General features: G+C 38.9%; 3 protein-coding genes across 8 annotated transcripts in view; 1 reads left to right on the forward strand and 2 right to left on the reverse strand.

Moving 5' to 3' along the window:
• Window positions 1-3,517, reverse strand: part of LOC139766667 (DNA repair protein REV1-like) — a 195,615-nt gene extending 192,098 nt beyond the window's left edge. For both annotated transcript variants that reach the window (XM_071695565.1, XM_071695563.1), the window contains exon 1: window positions 3,387-3,517. The gene's annotated coding sequence lies outside the window, so the exon portion shown is untranslated. The remainder of the gene's footprint in view (window positions 1-3,386) is intronic.
• Window positions 1-12,243, forward strand: part of LOC139766670 (coactosin-like protein) — a 55,612-nt gene extending 43,369 nt beyond the window's left edge. For all 5 annotated transcript variants that reach the window (XM_071695571.1, XM_071695575.1, XM_071695572.1 and 2 more), the window contains exons 3-5: window positions 6,014-6,131; window positions 6,953-7,075; window positions 11,451-12,243. In XM_071695571.1, coding sequence (XP_071551672.1) covers window positions 6,014-6,131; window positions 6,953-7,075; window positions 11,451-11,564 — 355 coding nt within the window. In that variant the 3' untranslated portion in view covers window positions 11,565-12,243. The remainder of the gene's footprint in view (window positions 1-6,013; window positions 6,132-6,952; window positions 7,076-11,450) is intronic.
• The window catches only part of LOC139766668 (WD repeat domain phosphoinositide-interacting protein 3), a 105,413-nt gene continuing 91,994 nt past the window's right edge, over window positions 4,960-18,378 (reverse strand). Inside the window, exons 8-9 of the transcript XR_011716935.1 lie at window positions 17,385-17,459; window positions 4,960-5,093 (exon numbers count right to left, since the gene is read on the reverse strand). The gene's annotated coding sequence lies outside the window, so the exon portion shown is untranslated. The remainder of the gene's footprint in view (window positions 5,094-17,384; window positions 17,460-18,378) is intronic.

Genomic DNA, 18,378 nt, shown 5'->3' on the forward strand with positions numbered 1-18,378 from the left:
CCATAAATTTTAATTTGACTTTTATAATGAACAAATTTTGTATATCTATAGAGTAAATGACCTGAGAAACAGTGCACGCAATGTGACGATATATAACTGTTTAGGGCATAAACCATCAGTATACTGCATGATTAAACAGTGCTGCTGTTCGATTCTTTAGTTGTAAACGTTGGATCAGAAGCCCAGTAGATATCAGTGCAAGCTTTTATTTGTTCAGTCTTCAAACTAAAAATGGAGTGTTTAATTGTTAGCTTCCATTATTTTTAACTTTTTCAAGTACATCAAAGTTAACTTGCAGCGATCGCATCCAACTTTTACTACTATAGTTTAATTTACTGGTCTTGAAATTCACGAGATTAGAGCATATATATATATATATATATATATATATATATATATATATATATATATATATATATATCAATTGCATTTTTTCCCTGCAAAAATCGTCCAAATGCCTCTCTCTTCTCTTTCACTAATACTCTTACTTCTTCATCCCACCACTCACTACCCTTTCTAAACAGCCCACCTCCCACTCTTCTCATGCCACAAGCATCTTTTGCGCAATCCATCACTGATTCCCTAAATACATCCCATTCCTCCCCCACTCCCCTTACTTCCATTGTTCTCACCTTTTTCCATTCTGTACACAGTCTCTCCTGGTACTTCCCCACACAGGTCTCCTTCCCAAGCTCACTTACTCTCACCACCTTCTTCACCCCAACATTCACTCCTCTTTTCTGAAAACCCATACTAATCTTCACCTTAGCCTCCACAAGATAATGATCAGACATCCCTCCAGTTGCACCTCTCAGCACATTAACATCCAAAAGTCTCTCTTTCGCACGCCTGTCAATTAACACGTAATCCAATAACGCTCTCTGGCCATCTCTCCTACTTACATAAGTATACTTATGTATATCTCGCTTTTTAGAGAAGTATAAAAGAAAGAGACAGGAGGTCAAGAGAAAGGTGCAAGAGGTGAAAAAAAGGGCAAATGAGAGTTGGGGTGAGAGACTATCAGTAAATTTTAGGGAGAATAAAAAGATGTTCTGGAAGGAGGTAAATAGGGTGCGTAAGACAAGGGAGCAAATGGGAACTTCAGTGAAGGGCGTAAATGGGGAGGTGATAACAAGTAGTGGTGATGTGAGAAGGAGATGGAATGAGTATTTTGAAGGTTTGTTGAATGTGTCTGATGACAGAGTGGCAGATATAGGGTGTTTTGGTCGAGGTGGTGTGCAAAGTGAGAGGGTTAGGGAAAATGATTTGGTAAACAGAGAAGAGGTAGTAAAAGCTTTGCGAAAGATGAAAGCCGGCAAGGCAGCAGGTTTGGATGGTATTGCAGTGGAATTTATTAAAAAAGGGGGTGACTGTATTGTTGACTGGTTGGTAAGGTTATTTAATGTATGTATGACTCATGGTGAGGTGCCTGAGGATTGGCGGAATGCGTGCATAGTGCCATTGTACAAAGGCAAAGGGGATAAGAGTGAGTGCTCAAATTACAGAGGTATAAGTTTGTTGAGTATTCCTGGTAAATTATATGGGAGGGTATTGATTGAGAGGGTGAAGGCATGTACAGAGCATCAGATTGGGGAAGAGCAGTGCGGTTTCAGAAGTGGTAGAGGATGTGTGGATCAGGTGTTTGCTTTGAAGAATGTATGTGAGAAATACTTAGAAAAGCAAATGGATTTGTATGTAGCATTTATGGATCTGGAGAAGGCATATGATAGAGTTGATAGAGATGCTCTGTGGAAGGTATTAAGAATATATGGTGTGGGAGGCAAGTTGTTAGAAGCAGTGAAAAGTTTTTATCGAGGATGTAAGGCATGTGTACGTGTAGGAAGAGAGGAAAGTGATTGGTTCTCAGTGAAAGTAGGTTTGCGGCAGGGGTGTGTGATGTCTCCATGGTTGTTTAATTTGTTTATGGATGGGGTTGTTAGGGAGGTAAATGCAAGAGTCCTGGAAAGAGGGGCAAGTATGAAGTCTGTTGGGGATGAGAGAGCTTGGGAAGTGAGTCAGTTGTTGTTCGCTGATGATACAGCGCTGGTGGCTGATTCATGTGAGAAACTGCAGAAGCTGGTGACTGAGTTTGGTAAAGTGTGTGGAAGAAGAAAGTTAAGAGTAAATGTGAATAAGAGCAAGGTTATTAGGTACAGTAGGGTTGAGGGTCAAGTCAATTGGGAGGTGAGTTTGAATGGAGAAAAACTGGAGGAAGTGAAGTGTTTTAGATATCTGGGAGTGGATCTGGCAGCGGATGGAACCATGGAAGCGGAAGTGGATCATAGGGTGGGGGAGGGGGCGAAAATTTTGGGAGCCTTGAAAAATGTGTGGAAGTCGAGAACATTATCTCGGAAAGCAAAAATGGGTATGTTTGAAGGAATAGTGGTTCCAACAATGTTGTATGGTTGCGAGGCGTGGGCTATGGATAGAGTTGTGCGCAGGAGGATGGATGTGCTGGAAATGAGATGTTTGAGGACAATGTGTGGTGTGAGGTGGTTTGATCGAGTAAGTAACGTAAGGGTAAGAGAGATGTGTGGAAATAAAAAGAGCGTGGTTGAGAGAGCAGAAGAGGGTGTTTTGAAATGGTTTGGGCACATGGAGAGAATGAGTGAGGAAAGATTGACCAAGAGGATATATGTGTCGGAGGTGGAGGGAACGAGGAGAAGAGGGAGACCAAATTGGAGGTGGAAAGATGGAGTGAAAAAGATTTTGTGTGATCGGGGCCTGAACATGCAGGAGGGTGAAAGGAGGGCAAGGAATAGAGTGAATTGGAGCGATGTGGTATACAGGGGTTGACGTGCTGTCAGTGGATTGAATCAAGGCATGTGAAGCGTCTGGGGTAAACCATGGAAAGCTGTGTAGGTATGTATATTTGCGTGTGTGGACGTGTGTATGTACATGTGTATGGGGGGGGGGGGGTTGGGCCATTTCTTTCGTCTGTTTCCTTGCGCTACCTCGCAAACGCGGGAGACAGCGACAAAGTATAAAAAAAAAAAAAAAAAAAAAAATATATATATATATATATATATATATATATATATATAGGAAGTGTGTGTGCGTAACATGTCGAATGAAAAGTCTATCACTAGGAGTACACTGACTAGTCTCGTTAAAAACTTTTCTCTCCAATGGGGTTTTCATTTCTCTGCTACTGGAAGTAGCGCTGCCTTGGGCTGCAAGAGCCTTTAAAGGCCCTGTGTTACTCCAGGACTCTACATAAAAACTAATATGAGTATTTGTGATAGTATGGATGAAGGCTTTAGTTGGTGGAAGTACAGTGCAAGTCAAAGGAGATACGTGTAAAAAGCGTCCATTAACCAGAAACACTAATATGACATGAACATTGAAAACGACTAAATAATGTAGTTTAAAATTTCTTTACTTACCGGTTGTTTGGCAGATGAATTCATAATGCTGTGATCAATAGTGATGACCCAAAATCTCCATGTCTCAAGAGCAGTGATTCCCGTGGTTTGTTATTAGTGGAAGGTTGTAGTGAGAAGCTCTAGATTCTCCAACATCCTCTTCCTGGTAGAATTCTGAATGTGCTAAGGATGGATCAACAGCAGTTAAAGGTTTGGAGGAGGGGTTATACTTCACCTGAGCTATATTCTGGTCCTGCTTCCTTATGATTTTTTCAAATGCTCGAACATTTTCATAACAGGCTTGCACTATGTAATTTATGATGAAAACTGTGTGATACACAACAGAGTTTTAGACTGATAACTGACACTACTACTTGTTTCGCTAACAAGAACACTTTCAACAATTTCAGAATCTTACGATGTTAATTGTCGACTTCAAAGCCCTTCAGGTCAATATCAGACTTAATATCATACAACAACCGCACAATAGTTATGGTAGCTAGATGTTTTCACATTTTCCAGGCAGTAGCAAAGTTGAAGATTGCAGGCTTCAAATTGCAGTTCTTGAAGTTCTCCAACGTATGCTGTTCTCTTGTATCTTCATGAATCTTCCAACACATCCATCAACTCTAGATTTTTATTTGTACAATTTTCTGCAGGCAAGAATGATTTCTTGGTCATTGGGTTGAACGAGCGAGATGGTATTGCTGTAGATTTCTAAACTAGGACGCGCAGGAGCATTATCAAGAAACTTTCGTACCTCCAGGATGGTCATAAAAAAAAGCTAAAGACTTCAGCGTTAAACCACACTTTCGTAAGAGCTGCAGTACATAAATGGCAGTTAATCATCGAGGTCAATCTAATTCACACACAAACCCTCGATGCAATCCATCTACACGAGTAGCGCTGATATCCTAGCCCTCATTTTAAGGCCTGGTGTCGATTTTTCAACTTTATTGGCCCCTTTTTTGAGGGAGGGGGAGAGGGGGGTCGAATTGCAATTGTTGTAAATTGCGATTCAATCATCCTTTCTCGTAATGACCTCGTTCCAACTTTTGCTTATTCAAACGTTTTACTACCTATGCCCTTAAAGCACCGCAAGGTCTTATTTTTTCCTCAATGTCAGGGCATTTCCGGTAACGTTAAAGCCAACAATCATTAGCAGTAATTTTCTGTTGCTTCTCCAGCGTATTGGCAAGCAGAGCTGAGTCTAACAACATAACGAACGTTTATCAACTCGAACGTTGATTGTACACACTGCTTCCTCAAGGTTTTCTTCCTGTGCCACTTTATTATGCTTTCTTCCACCAACTGATGCACCAGTGGTTGAAAGATCAACACTAAATTTTCATGAAAACCTTTTGAACATTTCCTTGTTCTTGAGAATAGCTGACAACTCTCCCCATTATTCCTCACACGCGGGCAACCTGTAAACCTTGCTCTGGCTGGCTGCTCAGATATCTTATGTGTGCAACGCTCAAATTCACTTCATATCACACTACAGTCTTTGAAGGTCATAGCTGCTTTGTTCACATCACATTAAATGCTAACAATTCACTATACAAACACTGACACGAAAGGAAAATGTGAAGTGCTTCAACGTTGTGTTGACAACTGGGTTTGAGCAGGACGCGCGCCGCCTGCCGGCTCATGCGCGCAATGTCGGACTCTGCATTTCGATTCGGACTACTTTCACGGGACTGACGGACAGCAAGAGGATCTTCGTCCCTTTAGAAAAAAAGAAATGCATTAATGACGCAGTACATCACTGTGTATTTAGAATGTTTAATAATACATAAATGTTGACGTGATGCAAAGGAAGGTTAAACTACAATACGTTTAAGACCTGCATTATTCAGGATTAAACTAGGCATAATGCAGATGCTCGGGGTACATTAAAAGAATGGTGTATGAAATTAATATTATACAAAAAGGTTACATGATTTGGCAGTAATAAAACCTACTCAAACTGTGTAAGTTAAAAATTGAGGCATATAAAATGGGAAATATACAGTATACAGAGGTGTAAAATGTTGGGATACATCATTTATAGGATAAAGCATGTTGCTAAGTTAAACACATGAAAAATTAGTACTATTAACAAATTCATTTTATTCTGGCTATCGCGCCCCAGCACTGATATTTTTATTTAAACTTGATATGTTTTGTCTAGTATATACAGACTGCATTTCTGTGAGAGTATGGCTGAAGGTGCTTGAGTGTATGTAGGTAGAGGCAAGGCCAAATCTTACAGTGGGCACAATACATTAACTTAGGAGGATGCTTAAGTAAATAAAGTATTTGCAGTACAAATTCCATTAGTTGCTGTGCTTTGCCGACGTAAAATATCTATTACTCTCTAGGAACTATAATTAGTATTGATTTACTAACAAATATCAAGAAGTACCTTTAGAATCCTTTAGTATTAGTGGGTACATTACGATAATTGTAAAGTTTATGAAAAAGATTTTTTGTTCAGGTATTAGAGGTCACTTGGCACTGATGAATGCACAGCATATCTCTGTTCTCATAAATACAGAGAGGGGTTTTTCCCTTTCATCCAATGTGGTTTTCGATGTTGATTACAAAATTTATAAACACGTATTGAGTCTAGCTCAAACTTATGTTGTGCTTTTTTTTTTTTCCAGGGCCGTGTTCAAGTACGATGGGTGCCAGGTCATGGTTGCTGCTAAAGGTCAGACATTCGACGACTTTAAGGCACAGTTTGACGAGGATGAGCGAGCCTTCGCCTACCTCCGTCTCCAGGTAAGTTGTCCAATTTTCAGTGCCATTTTTTTTGTTGTTGTTGAATTCAATGTCAACTGGTTATTCCATCATATAAGAAAAGCCTTTTACTGCAGACTGATACACTGTTGAGAGTAGATGGTTGCAATTTACTATCTCTTCTTTGTCAGGTCTCCTGTTATGTCCTTCCCATGGAATGCATGGGGTTGTATCAGGTTAGAGACACTTTGGAGGCTGCTTTCTTGACTGTTATGCTATATAGTGCGGAAGTAGATTTCAGGAACTGGGTACATGCTTAGGGAAAGGGAAACTGTGTGAGTAGGTTTGAAAAAAAAAAATCAATGAAAGATGGCTTATTTTAAAATTGGCAAACTACAAGTGGACACATTTACTAAATAGTATTGAATATAACCATGTAAAAAAGAGAAAAGAGCAGCTCTGGAATTAGGTACATGGCATGTATCATAAGTCCTTCCCTGTATGATTGAGTATAGCTTACAGATGTCAGACACATGTATAGATAGTGATGCATGAATTAGGAAACATTAAGTGTTGATCCAATGGCTTGGCTGTATTCAGTTTTGTTAAAATGAAGATAGCTTTTACTGACACTTTTGAAAACCAATCACAATTAATTTTTATGTGCAAAGTGTATCTTTAAAATTCTGGTGATTTTCTCATCTTTAAGATGTATTTTTTTCACATGTATCCTGAATTTGTTGTAAGTATAGTAACTAAGCTTATAGGAAGGAAACGTTTCGGTCTAGTGCTTTTATCATCTTCAGAATCTATTAACAAATTAGTATACTTTATTCTAAATTTCTCCATTTTAATTTCCACAGACTGGAGACGAGATGAGCAAGCGTTCAAAGTTCTTGTTGGTAACCTGGGTAGGAACAGGGGTCTCACCGATAAAGAAAGCAAAGATGTCCACAGACAAGGCTCTTGTCAAAGAGATTTTGTCAGTAAGTGTTAAATTAATTGTATGGTTTGTTATGCACACCATTATTTTAATGCTCAGTCTGCATCCATCCTTCCTTGATGAAGGTCTGAACAAGATAGCAAATCACTATTAACACTATTTCTGTGGATGGCGGCTTTGGTTTTGGTAAATTATGCATAATGGCTAAAGATTGGATGTGAGCAAACAAGGCTATTCTTACCTTTTATTGGAGCTACCTTGCTATTCAAGAAACTGCTAACAAAAATGTAAAAAATGAGTTATTTTAAGAACCACAGCCATGTAGATCCAGCATGTTATAAGCATTGAAACCTTTGTACCCCATATACTATTTTCAAAGAGTGACCCAGTGCATCATCCTCCACACTGCTTGGAGATTGTCTTCCTCTGATATGACATTCAAAATTAGTCCTTCATGGTCTCCTGACATGTCAGTGGATGGCTACTGTCATCATCCACAAAATCTTGTCAGTCTTTTGTGCCATAAATAGCAGTGGAACCATTTGGGAGTATTTTACCTCTTATTTACCTCATCTCCATGATTATCTGTGGGTTAACTTATTATGATAGGTTAATTTAAGAGCTGCAGATGACAGGTGTATATATATATATATATATATATATATATATATATATATATATATATATATATATATATATATGGAAGTAAGGGGAGTGGGGGAGGAATGGGATGTATTTAGGGAATCAGTGATGGATTGCGCAAAAGATGCTTGTGGCATGAGAAGAGTGGGAGGTGGGTTGATTAGAAAGGGTAGTGAGTGGTGGGATGAAGAAGTAAGAGTATTAGTGAAAGAGAAGAGAGAGGCATTTGGACGATTTTTGCAGGGAAAAAATGCAATTGAGTGGGAGATGTATAAAAGAAAGAGACAGGAGGTCAAGAGAAAGGTGCAAGAGGTGAAAAAAAGGGCAAATGAGAGTTGGGGTGAGAGAGTATCATTAAATTTTAGGGAGAATATAAAGATGTTCTGGAAGGAGGTAAATAAAGTGCGTAAGACAAGGGAGCAAATGGGAACTTCAGTGAAGGGCGCAAATGGGGAGGTGATAACAAGTAGTGGTGATGTGAGAAGGAGATGGAGTGAGTATTTTGAAGGTTTGTTGAATGTGTTTGATGATAGAGTGGCAGATATAGGGTGTTTTGGTCGAGGTGGTGTGCAAAGTGAGAGGGTTAGGGAAAATGATTTGGTAAACAGAGAAGAGGTAGTGAAAGCTTTGCGGAAGATGAAAGCCGGCAAGGCAGCAGGTTTGGATGGTATTGCAGTGGAATTTATTAAAAAAGGGGGTGACTGTATTGTTGAGTGGTTGGTAAGGTTATTTAATGTATGTATGACTCATGGTGAGGTGCCTGAGGATTGGCGGAATGCGTGCATAGTGCCATTGTACAAAGGCAAAGGGGATAAGAGTGAGTGCTCAAATTACAGAGGTATAAGTTTGTTGAGTATTCCTGGTAAATTATATGGGAGGGTGTTGATTGAGAGGGTGAAGGCATGTACTGAGCATCAGATTGGGGAAGAGCAGTGTGGTTTCAGAAGTGGTAGAGGATGTGTGGATCAGGTGTTTGCTTTGAAGAATGTATGTGAGAAATACTTAGAAAAGCAAATGGATTTGTATGTAGCATTTATGGATCTGGAGAAGGCATATGATAGAGTTGATAGAGATGCTCTGTGGAAGGTATTAAGAATATATGGTGTGGGAGGCAAGTTGTTAGAAGCAGTGAAAAGTTTTTATCGAGGATGTAAGGCATGTGTACGTGTAGGAAGAGAGGAAAGTGATTGGTTCTCAGTGAATGTAGGTTTGCGGCAGGGGTGTGTGATGTCTCCATGGTTGTTTAATTTGTTTATGGATGGGGTTGTTAGGGAGGTAAATGCAAGAGTTTTGGAAAGAGGGGCAAGTATGAAGTCTGTTGGGGATGAGAGAGCTTGGGAAGTGAGTCAGTTGTTGTTCGCTGATGATACAGCGCTGGTGGCTGATTCATGTGAGAAACTGCAGAAGCTGGTGACTGAGTTTGGTAAAGTGTGTGGAAGAAGAAAGTTAAGAGTAAATGTGAATAAGAGCAAGGTTATTAGGTACAGTAGGGTTGAGGGTCAAGTCAATTGGGAGGTGAGTTTGAATGGAGAAAAACTGGAGGAAGTGAAGTGTTTTAGATATCTGGGAGTGGATCTGGCAGCGGATGGAACCATGGAAGCGGAAGTGGATCATAGGGTGGGGGAGGGGGCGAAAATTCTGGGGGCCTTGAAGAATGTGTGGAAGTCGAGAACATTATCTCGGAAAGCAAAAATGGGTATGTTTGAAGGAATAGTGGTTCCAACAATGTTGTATGGTTGCGAGGCGTGGGCTATGGATAGAGTTGTGCACAGGAGGATGGATGTGCTGGAAATGAGATGTTTGAGGACAATGTGTGGTGTGAGGTGGTTTGATCGAGTGAGTAACGTAAGGGTAAACGAGATGTGTGGAAATAAAAAGAGCGTGGTTGAGAGAGCAGAAGAGGGTGTTTTGAAGTGGTTTGGGCACATGGAGAGAATGAGTGAGGAAAGATTGACCAAGAGGATATATGTGTCGGAGGTGGAGGGAACGAGGAGAAGAGGGAGACCAAATTGGAGGTGGAAAGATGGAGTGAAAAAGATTTTGTGTGATCGGGGCCTGAATATGCAGGAGGGTGAAAGGAGGGCAAGGAATAGAGTGAATTGGAGCGATGTGGTATACCCGGGGTTGACGTGCTGTCAGTGGATTGAATCAAGGCATGTGAAGCGTCTGGGGTAAACCATGGAAAGCTGTGTAGGTATGTATATTTGCGTGTGTAGATGTATGTATATACATGTGTATGGGGGGGGTTGGGCCATTTCTTTCGTCTGTTTCCTTGCGCTACCTCGCAAACGCGGGAGACAGCGACAAAGTATAATAAAAATAAAAAAAAATATATATATTTTTAAACTAATCGCCATTTCCCGCATTAGCGAGGTAGCGTTAAGAACAGAGGACTGGGCCTTTTTTGGAATATCCTCACCTGGCCCCCCTCTGTTCCTTCTTTTGGAAAATTAAAAAAAAAAAAACGAGAGGGGAGGATTTCCAGTCCCCCACTCCCTCCCCTTTTAGTCGCCTTCTACGACACGCAGGGAATACGTGGGAAGTATTCTTAAGAAAGCTTGTCTTGTTAAAATTTGGATGGGAAATACTTATACATATGCTCATTACTTTCCCACCATGGTGATTTATGAATAACTAGATGTTTAGTGATTTTTTTGTGGGCTAATCAGAGGTGTGGGGGGTCAGTATGCCATATGTCTGTACAAAGCATGGGTCTACTGAAACAGGTGGGAAATTTGATAACAATTACGCTCTACAGTGGAATTCCCCAACGTACATATCTTTGTGCAACCCACTTCAATCCCTTACAATTTGACTGCTTATTATCTATAGGAAAACACAACACATCGTTCCTTTTGTTGTCACATCACAGCCCCCTGTTACTGCAGTGGCAGCATTATATTAAACAAGTAAAACAGTGGTTCACCCAGAACAGGATGTCTGCATCTCCAAAGAGGTCATCAATTACTCTTTTAACCTCTGAGACATGAATCTAGCTCACACTCTTCAGTCACCTTGAATGGGTGTATGGGGTACATACATCCTATGAAGTCGCTTGCATACATCAACATATGCTGTGCATTTTAGTGAAACATGGACTTCCTTTACATACATGAATGCATGTACATGTGACTCGTCCAGTGAGACTAACATGTTCATTCATAGAATCTCCATAAAGAAAATGCTTCCTTTACATTTGATCCCCAATTATTTTTGTAACATCAAAAATATCCTTAGTCCTAGGCAGTTCCCTTGCTACTTTTATTATCTACATTTCCTTTTTATCACCTTGTGCTCTCCTACCATGCTGTGATCTACCTTTCCTCTTTTGCACCATCTGCTGTATTGTGTATCTCCATAATTCCATCATTCATTACTGTTTTCATGGCCATGTCATCTTAAGACTTCACCCATGCCCCTCACTGATGATTTCCTTCTCATCTTTACTCTTTATTCTATTCTAATTGCACCATACAAGTTACCCACCTCTGATTACAATTATGAAAATAATTTAAAGCCTTTGATGGAATGAGTGACATTAGGTTAGGACCACAAGATGTAAATGTATAAATATGCAGATTCAAGTAGCCTGAGCTTTCAGGATAACTGTATTATTTGTCCCCATAAAGAGCCATGTTGTTAGAAGTGATCCCTCAAAAATAGACTAAGGGTATACACACAGTAAGCATGCCTAGAGATGTAGGGAAAGAGCACAGTTAAGATTAGCTTGCTGTAAGTTTGTATTTTTCACCTACCAGTATTTTTCCTTTTAACAGAACTTTGCTGTGGAGCTGACACTGGAAAGTGCTACTGAACTGGATCATGAAGCTTTCCTCCAGGAATTAAGGAAGGCAGGAGGTGCAAACTATGGCACTGGTATTCGTGATTAGATAATGGGGCATCAGTTTTATCATGCACGAGAAAGAGGTTCCAATCTACCACGTCATGCATATGATGCCTCGCTGAAGTTTTAGTACATTAAGGCTCTTAGTACTTTTTAATTTCAAGAAAAGCATTTTATACAATTTTTCAAGTTGCATATAAGTAGATAATGTGCATCCAACATCATGTAATTCATTAATCGCATCACATTGAGACATTGATTATTTTCAGGTACAGCCTGTAGGTTTTTTTTACTTGTTTGCAACTAACACTGCTTACATAGTTCATGGGCACAATTGGATAGGATCTAGTCTTGCTTTGCTTGATATAAGATCCAATTGCAATTTTCATTGGCTTTTACATTTTTATAGGAAACATCAAATTGTATCTACAATATGGGATATGCATTACCAGGTTGCACATATGTGCATCACAAAATTTCTTGAATTGGGTTACCACATAATGAAGGGTGCCTTATGAATTCCTACCTTAATTCTGGTGCTAGCACTGTAAGCACTTTTCAGCAATGAAAATTTTCTAGAAAAAATTTAAGCTTCGAGGCATTGAAGATTTAATATATTTAATAAGATTTAATAAAATTTTGTACTACAATCTTTTGTAGGCTATACATTGTCCTGGATCAGGTTCTGTATTTGAGTAGTACAGTATAATAAAAAGTACATTAGACATGCATGATTCATTACCTGTTCTTTCAGAATCGCTGCTTTGTAGAATGTTTTTTGTGGCATATACCTGGGAATGAGGGATAAAGAGTACTTCCCACATATTCTGTACATGTCATAGAAGAAGACAAGAAGGGGCTGGAAATCCTCCCCTCCAGTTTTACTTTTCTCAGAAAAGGGGCCCCAGTGAGGAGTTTTCCCTTAACAGCTCGGCCATCTGTTCAGGAACGCTACCTTGCTAATGCAGGACATGGTGAACATGTATGAAAAACAAAAAGCCACTGTAGTTGTATATCTTGCAGCTATAACTGAGATGTATGCAAAAGAACTGCATATTGATTTAGTTGTCATTTGTACAAAGTAGCTGCCACTTTTAGCAAGAATAATATGTTTTGGTGTATTACACATGACAGCGAGAGACTGTGAACAAATGTGGCCTTTTTATTTTGTCTTTTCCTAGCGCTTCCTCGTGAACGCAGGGTGTGTGTGTGTGTGTGTGTTTGCTGTTTCATGTGCAGTGGGGTGGTGACATGAATGGAAGAAGGCAGCAAGTATATGTACATGTGTATGCATATGTATGTATACATTGAAATGTATAGGTATGTTTATGTGCGTGTGTGGGCGTTTATGTATGTACATGTGTATGTGGGTGGGTTGGGCCATTCTTTCATCTATTTCCTTGCACTACCTCACTAACACGGGAGATGGCGATTAAGTATTATAAATAAATATGTAACTAGTAGGATCTCTCATGGAGTACTTGTCTCTTTTCAGTACAGCATGGTTATTGACAGAGATGAATGGGTGATAATTTGTTTGGTTATATCAAAAAGTTGTATATTATGTCCCTTTACTAAATGTGGATTTTTCCAATCATAAGCCAGGTTAAGATCCTAGTTAAACTTTTAAAGAGGGGTATACCTTGGGCAAAATCCAGACTACACTTAAGGGTGTGACTTCATGATGGACTAAGTAATCTCCAATTGTATACCATGCTGTAAAGTTGCTAAAGTCTTCATAACTGGTAAACTCCAGCGCTGTGTTTTGTCCTCTAGTCCCACACCCTTAAAAGGCCACTGGCAGAGGGCAACTCCAGTGGAGTGTTTTCCGAGGCTCCTATCTAATGTGTCTAATGCTCACACACAATATTCCTACCTACTACTTGTACCTAATGTTCTTGTGTAATGTTCCTACCTACTACCTCTATACATAACTCCTAACACTTTGCTAAAAGGTAGAGCTAGTGCAAAGCACTCGCTGCAGGAAATGTCTAGTTACAAAGAATGAGTTGTTTTGTCAAGTGGTATGTGTGACAAGATAAGATTGTATGTTTGTGGTCAGAATGCCAGCAGTCTGTGCAGATGGGAGACGGAAAAAGACGGCTACCTCAGTCAGAGGAGTGCAACTTTACCACTAAAGTGCTGGCTCACTATGCAGCTATCACTAACCCTCCCAGTACCCAGGTGTGTAGTACAGGGAATATACCTCCCTGATCAATGGCTACCAACCACTACCCACCATTCATTTATTTATTCATTTCTATTTTCCATACTGTTGAATGTGCTCCATTATTCATTCCTCATACCCATACAAGTAGCCAGACAGTACCAAATTACTTAGGTAGTACTTTGTGCAGATGTTGAGGGAGCTTTAAATGTGGACTTTTTGATCTTTTATTTTGAAGTTTCTACATTTTTTTTCCAATGGTACATATACTTCCTCTTTACTTCTGACACAAGACCATCAATCTGTTGGTTAAAAAAAACTAATTATGGACTTTTTCTGACTCTTAAAGAAATTCTGTATGTTAATGTCTTCATGAAATCTCTGCAATTATGTAGTTATTATGTCTTACGAAATTCTTCTTCCAAAGTTGGTTAAGACTTCCCTTACGTTCATTGCTCATTCCATTCTGGTCTGGTACCATTCCTTTTGACCCTTTCCGAGTTAATAATATGACTCCTTGAGTGAAAAGACTGCGCTGTTGCATATTCCTGCCTCAGGTAGTTCTTCATATGAATCTTAAATATGTCAATCTCTTTGCACTTGAGAGCAGTTCTAATAATCACTAAAGTATGGTTTGTCTTCATAATACTTGTTTTGATAAGTCTGCCTTTGTCAACTCCTAAGTTGCTTTCACAGCATGAAATTATTAATTTCCCAGTAAGGATGTAACCATTTAACATGTGCTTAAACTACTCTTTTGTAAATTACATTTCCCAGGATTTAATTCCTTAAGCAGCATCATGTATAGGTCCCATACATTAAAAAAATTATGAAGTACCAGCATATCAAAGTATAAATCCACCTAATAAGACATACCAACACGAGTCCTAGGGAGCCCTGCTTGTCACCTTTGTCCTTCTCTAGATGTGTTATTTAGTCCCATCCATTAATATAGGGTGTTACTCCTGTAGAGTGGCCCTCCTTTGATCCCTGCTTGGATGGCTAGATTTATGATCAGTATTCCATGAACAGTATCAAAGGTCTTATGGCAAATACATTTTTTTTTTCTTAGGATATTGCTGTGTATTATGGACATCTAGCAAATTTATCATGCATTGTTTTATTCTCCTGCATCGATTTAATCACCCATTAAAGTAGACTGTCAATCAAATACTCCTCTATCTGCTTCCTTATTATTTTTGCTAGTATCCAGCAGGTTGGTTGATGACTAAGGGGCTAGTGAAGCGGAAATCCAACTCTCCTGTATTACTAAAAGGGAACAGGAGTTAAGCAAGGATTTTTCCTTAAAAGCTCCGTAATCTGTTCCTGGTGTTAACTTATGAAACTGGAATAAGCAAGCAGTTTAAAAGAAAAATATAAAATAATTGCAGGTTATCTTCCTTTGTGATGCTGTCCTACAGGTTAATTTTTTTTTTTATACTGATTTGGATCTTCCATTGTTTTGGAACATTCCTCTCGGAAAAGAATATGTATAATGAGTGGTTTGGCTACGGTCTTTGTTTGAGTCTAGTTCTTTCCTGAACCTTTTTGCTGCTCCTCACATACGCCCTCAATTGTATCAGTAACTTTCCTCTTTAAGCCCTCTAATCACAATTTACCCTGTATTAATCTGATATAAATCTGGTTGTCCTTGTGATGACTTTGTTCTTTCATATCTTATGATGTTATTTCTGGCCATCTTGTTTCCCCAGGTCTCTTCCAGTGTTTGTGTTGTTGCATTATTACATGTTAAAACATTATACTTTTATCTAATTCTCTATTTTGTTGTACCATATGTTTGCTAAATACCAACTTATACCTTCATTATAGATTTCATCAAATATTTGGCTTTCCAATGTCTCCTTTAAATAAGTTCTGAAGATTTTGTAGTTTACTTATTCATACTATTTACTATCATGTTGACTTTCTGAAAATATTTTCAATTTCATTGCCACTATGCTTGAAGAGTAAAAGTACATCTACACCATAGTATAGCCTCAGTGACTTCTGATATATGTTGGTATCAAATGTGCAGTGTGTATTCTGGGATATTGAATCTCTGTGCCTTCATCCTCATGCAGATCTAAGGCATTCCTTAAAGGTGAAATCCTCAAGAACTGAAACTTTACCACTTATCTGCATGGGTGATCATACTGCTTCTTGCACAATCTGGATTGTTCAATAACTTTTCAAATGAAACTGTTGATTTGATTCCAATCTTTCTCTGATTTTGCAGTACTGACAAAAAGGAACACTGTTAACCAGTATCTTTTAGAATGTCATAGTTTCACCTCCCAGTATATTTAGTCCTACACTTCCTCTACCTTTTCTCTTTTCTTGTCATGAATCCCAAGGAAAAATAGTGATATTGCAATCTTGCTGAGATTTGCTTAAACTAAGCCTTTAGTCAAGCTTGATTTTACAAATTTCTAATCTACATCTCTGATGCCATTCCCCTTGGGGACTCCCTCAAGGAAGGGCTGCAACTCAAGTCTCCATAACCGATGAACTCCAGTGCTGCTTTGTAGCCTGTAGTGCCTTACCCTTAACAGGCCACTGGCAAACGTCAACTCTAGCACAATGTTTTCAGAGGCTCCTACCTAATGCTCCCACAGTTAATGTGCCTATCTACTAGTTCTACCTTCTGTGCCAAAAGGCAGGGGTAACACACAGCACTTCCTGCAGGGAAATCTAAAGTTATGAAGAATGAGTTTTGTGAGTTAAGTGTTGTCAAGTGTTATGTTTGACAAGGAGAGATTATATGTTTGTGGACAGAATGCCAACAATCCATGTTTGGGTGAGGCAGAAAGAAGACAGCTACCCATGTCAAAAAAAGTCACTAACCTTCCTGTTACCCAGGGGGATATTACCAGTAATATACCTCCCTGGTCGGTGGCTGTGTACCATGTACTACCTACTTTACCTTTTTTTTTTCAAACATTATCGTTCTTTAATTCATTCTGAATGATTTTGTAGTTTTAAATTTTCTTTAATACACATTTGTTATTTGCACCTCAAATGAAGCAGCATCAAGAATAATAAATAATGGCCTCATTTGCATTCATCCACTCACTAGCTGTCATGATGTACTAGAACTAGCCATGCCTAAAAGACTCTTCTGTGGTTTACAGTAACTACTTCAAACAAACCAATTCACCCTATTCATTGCATGTCATCCCCAACCCATTAACCATATCAATCCAATTCATTCTATTCCAAGCAACACATCCAATCTCCTAAATGTTTAGGCTCTGAATCCCCCAAACTCCTTCCACTCTATCTTATATCCTTGGTCTTCTCTACCAACTTCACTCTTACTTCTAACACTTGGATCCTCTTGGGCTTTCTTTGCTTGTTCTCTCCAAATGTTTGAACCATTTTAGCACACCCTGGTCATCTTAGACTGCACTTACTACCACACATCCCTCTTACACTGCCATTCTTCACATGATAAACCCAACTCACACCACATATTATTCTCAGGCATTTCATTTCCTTTGACTTTCTTCTAATCTTCTCCATTAAAAGTATTAGATCCATGCAACACTATTAACACTACCTTGTAACACCCATCTTTGCTATAACAAACACTGATATTTCCTTCTAATGGTCTGTTGTTGTTGTTTGAAATCCTTTGTATACTCCACATACTCCTTAGTGTTTCTAGGACCTTAGTCCCATCTTATGCCTTCAACTCACCTCTGCCTGTATGTTTCCATCTGCTGCTATGTCCACTCCCAAATACGGAAAGCATTTCACTTCTTCAGGTCCTCCCTAAAGGAAATCAATACTATATTATACAATATCATTCAAAATCATTTACAAAATATATCTTAAATACTTTTGACTGTAAATATAAGGCTTTTATTATTCTATTCATAGTTATTATTGTACTTGATAGGTTTCCCTCTTCCCTTCAAACTAATACATGACTCAGAACTTTGTTGAAAAATACTCATGGCATTCACTAACTTTCTGTTCAACCCATAATTTTGTTGTACCTTCCCAAGGCCTCTTTGCAAACCCTATCATTCACTTTTCACCAGATCCATAAATGCCACATACAATTTGCTCATTCTGCAAATATTTCTTGCACATCTCCTTAAAAGCAAACATGTAGTCAACACATCTACCCCCTCATAGGCCACACTGCTCCTCCCCAGTCAGATGATCTATGCATGCCACTTCCCTCTTAATCATCACTAACTTGTAAACTTTACCAAGTATGCTTAACAAACATAAAACTCTGTAATTCAAGCATTCACTTTTATCCCCCTTGCTTTCATGTATGGGGGTCATACATATATGTTTATGCATACCTTCTTCTAATACTTAGGCATCATGCCTTGGGCCATGTAAACAATTAACAGCTAGACTCACCAATAAACAACGCTATCACCTCCTTTCACAAGAAAATTACAGCACTATCCACTCCTACCACTTTTCCATATTTCAACTTATCCAAGGCTTTCACTCATTATCTCTTTAATTTTCAGCAAACTATAGAACTAAGAATTTCCACATCTTACTGGAAAAAAATCTTTTTTTACTTAACTGTTACGAAAAGTCCTGTATAGATCTGATCTAAATGTAATGAGCTTTTACCTGATGTAGAATACTTTACAAAAGCTTAACTGTTATAAAGTCATGAACATAATGGCCATAAATGTACACACGAAAGGTAAGAAAATGA

Source organism: Panulirus ornatus, chromosome 58 (assembly GCF_036320965.1).
Source record: "Panulirus ornatus isolate Po-2019 chromosome 58, ASM3632096v1, whole genome shotgun sequence".
NCBI lineage: Eukaryota > Metazoa > Arthropoda > Malacostraca > Decapoda > Palinuridae > Panulirus > Panulirus ornatus.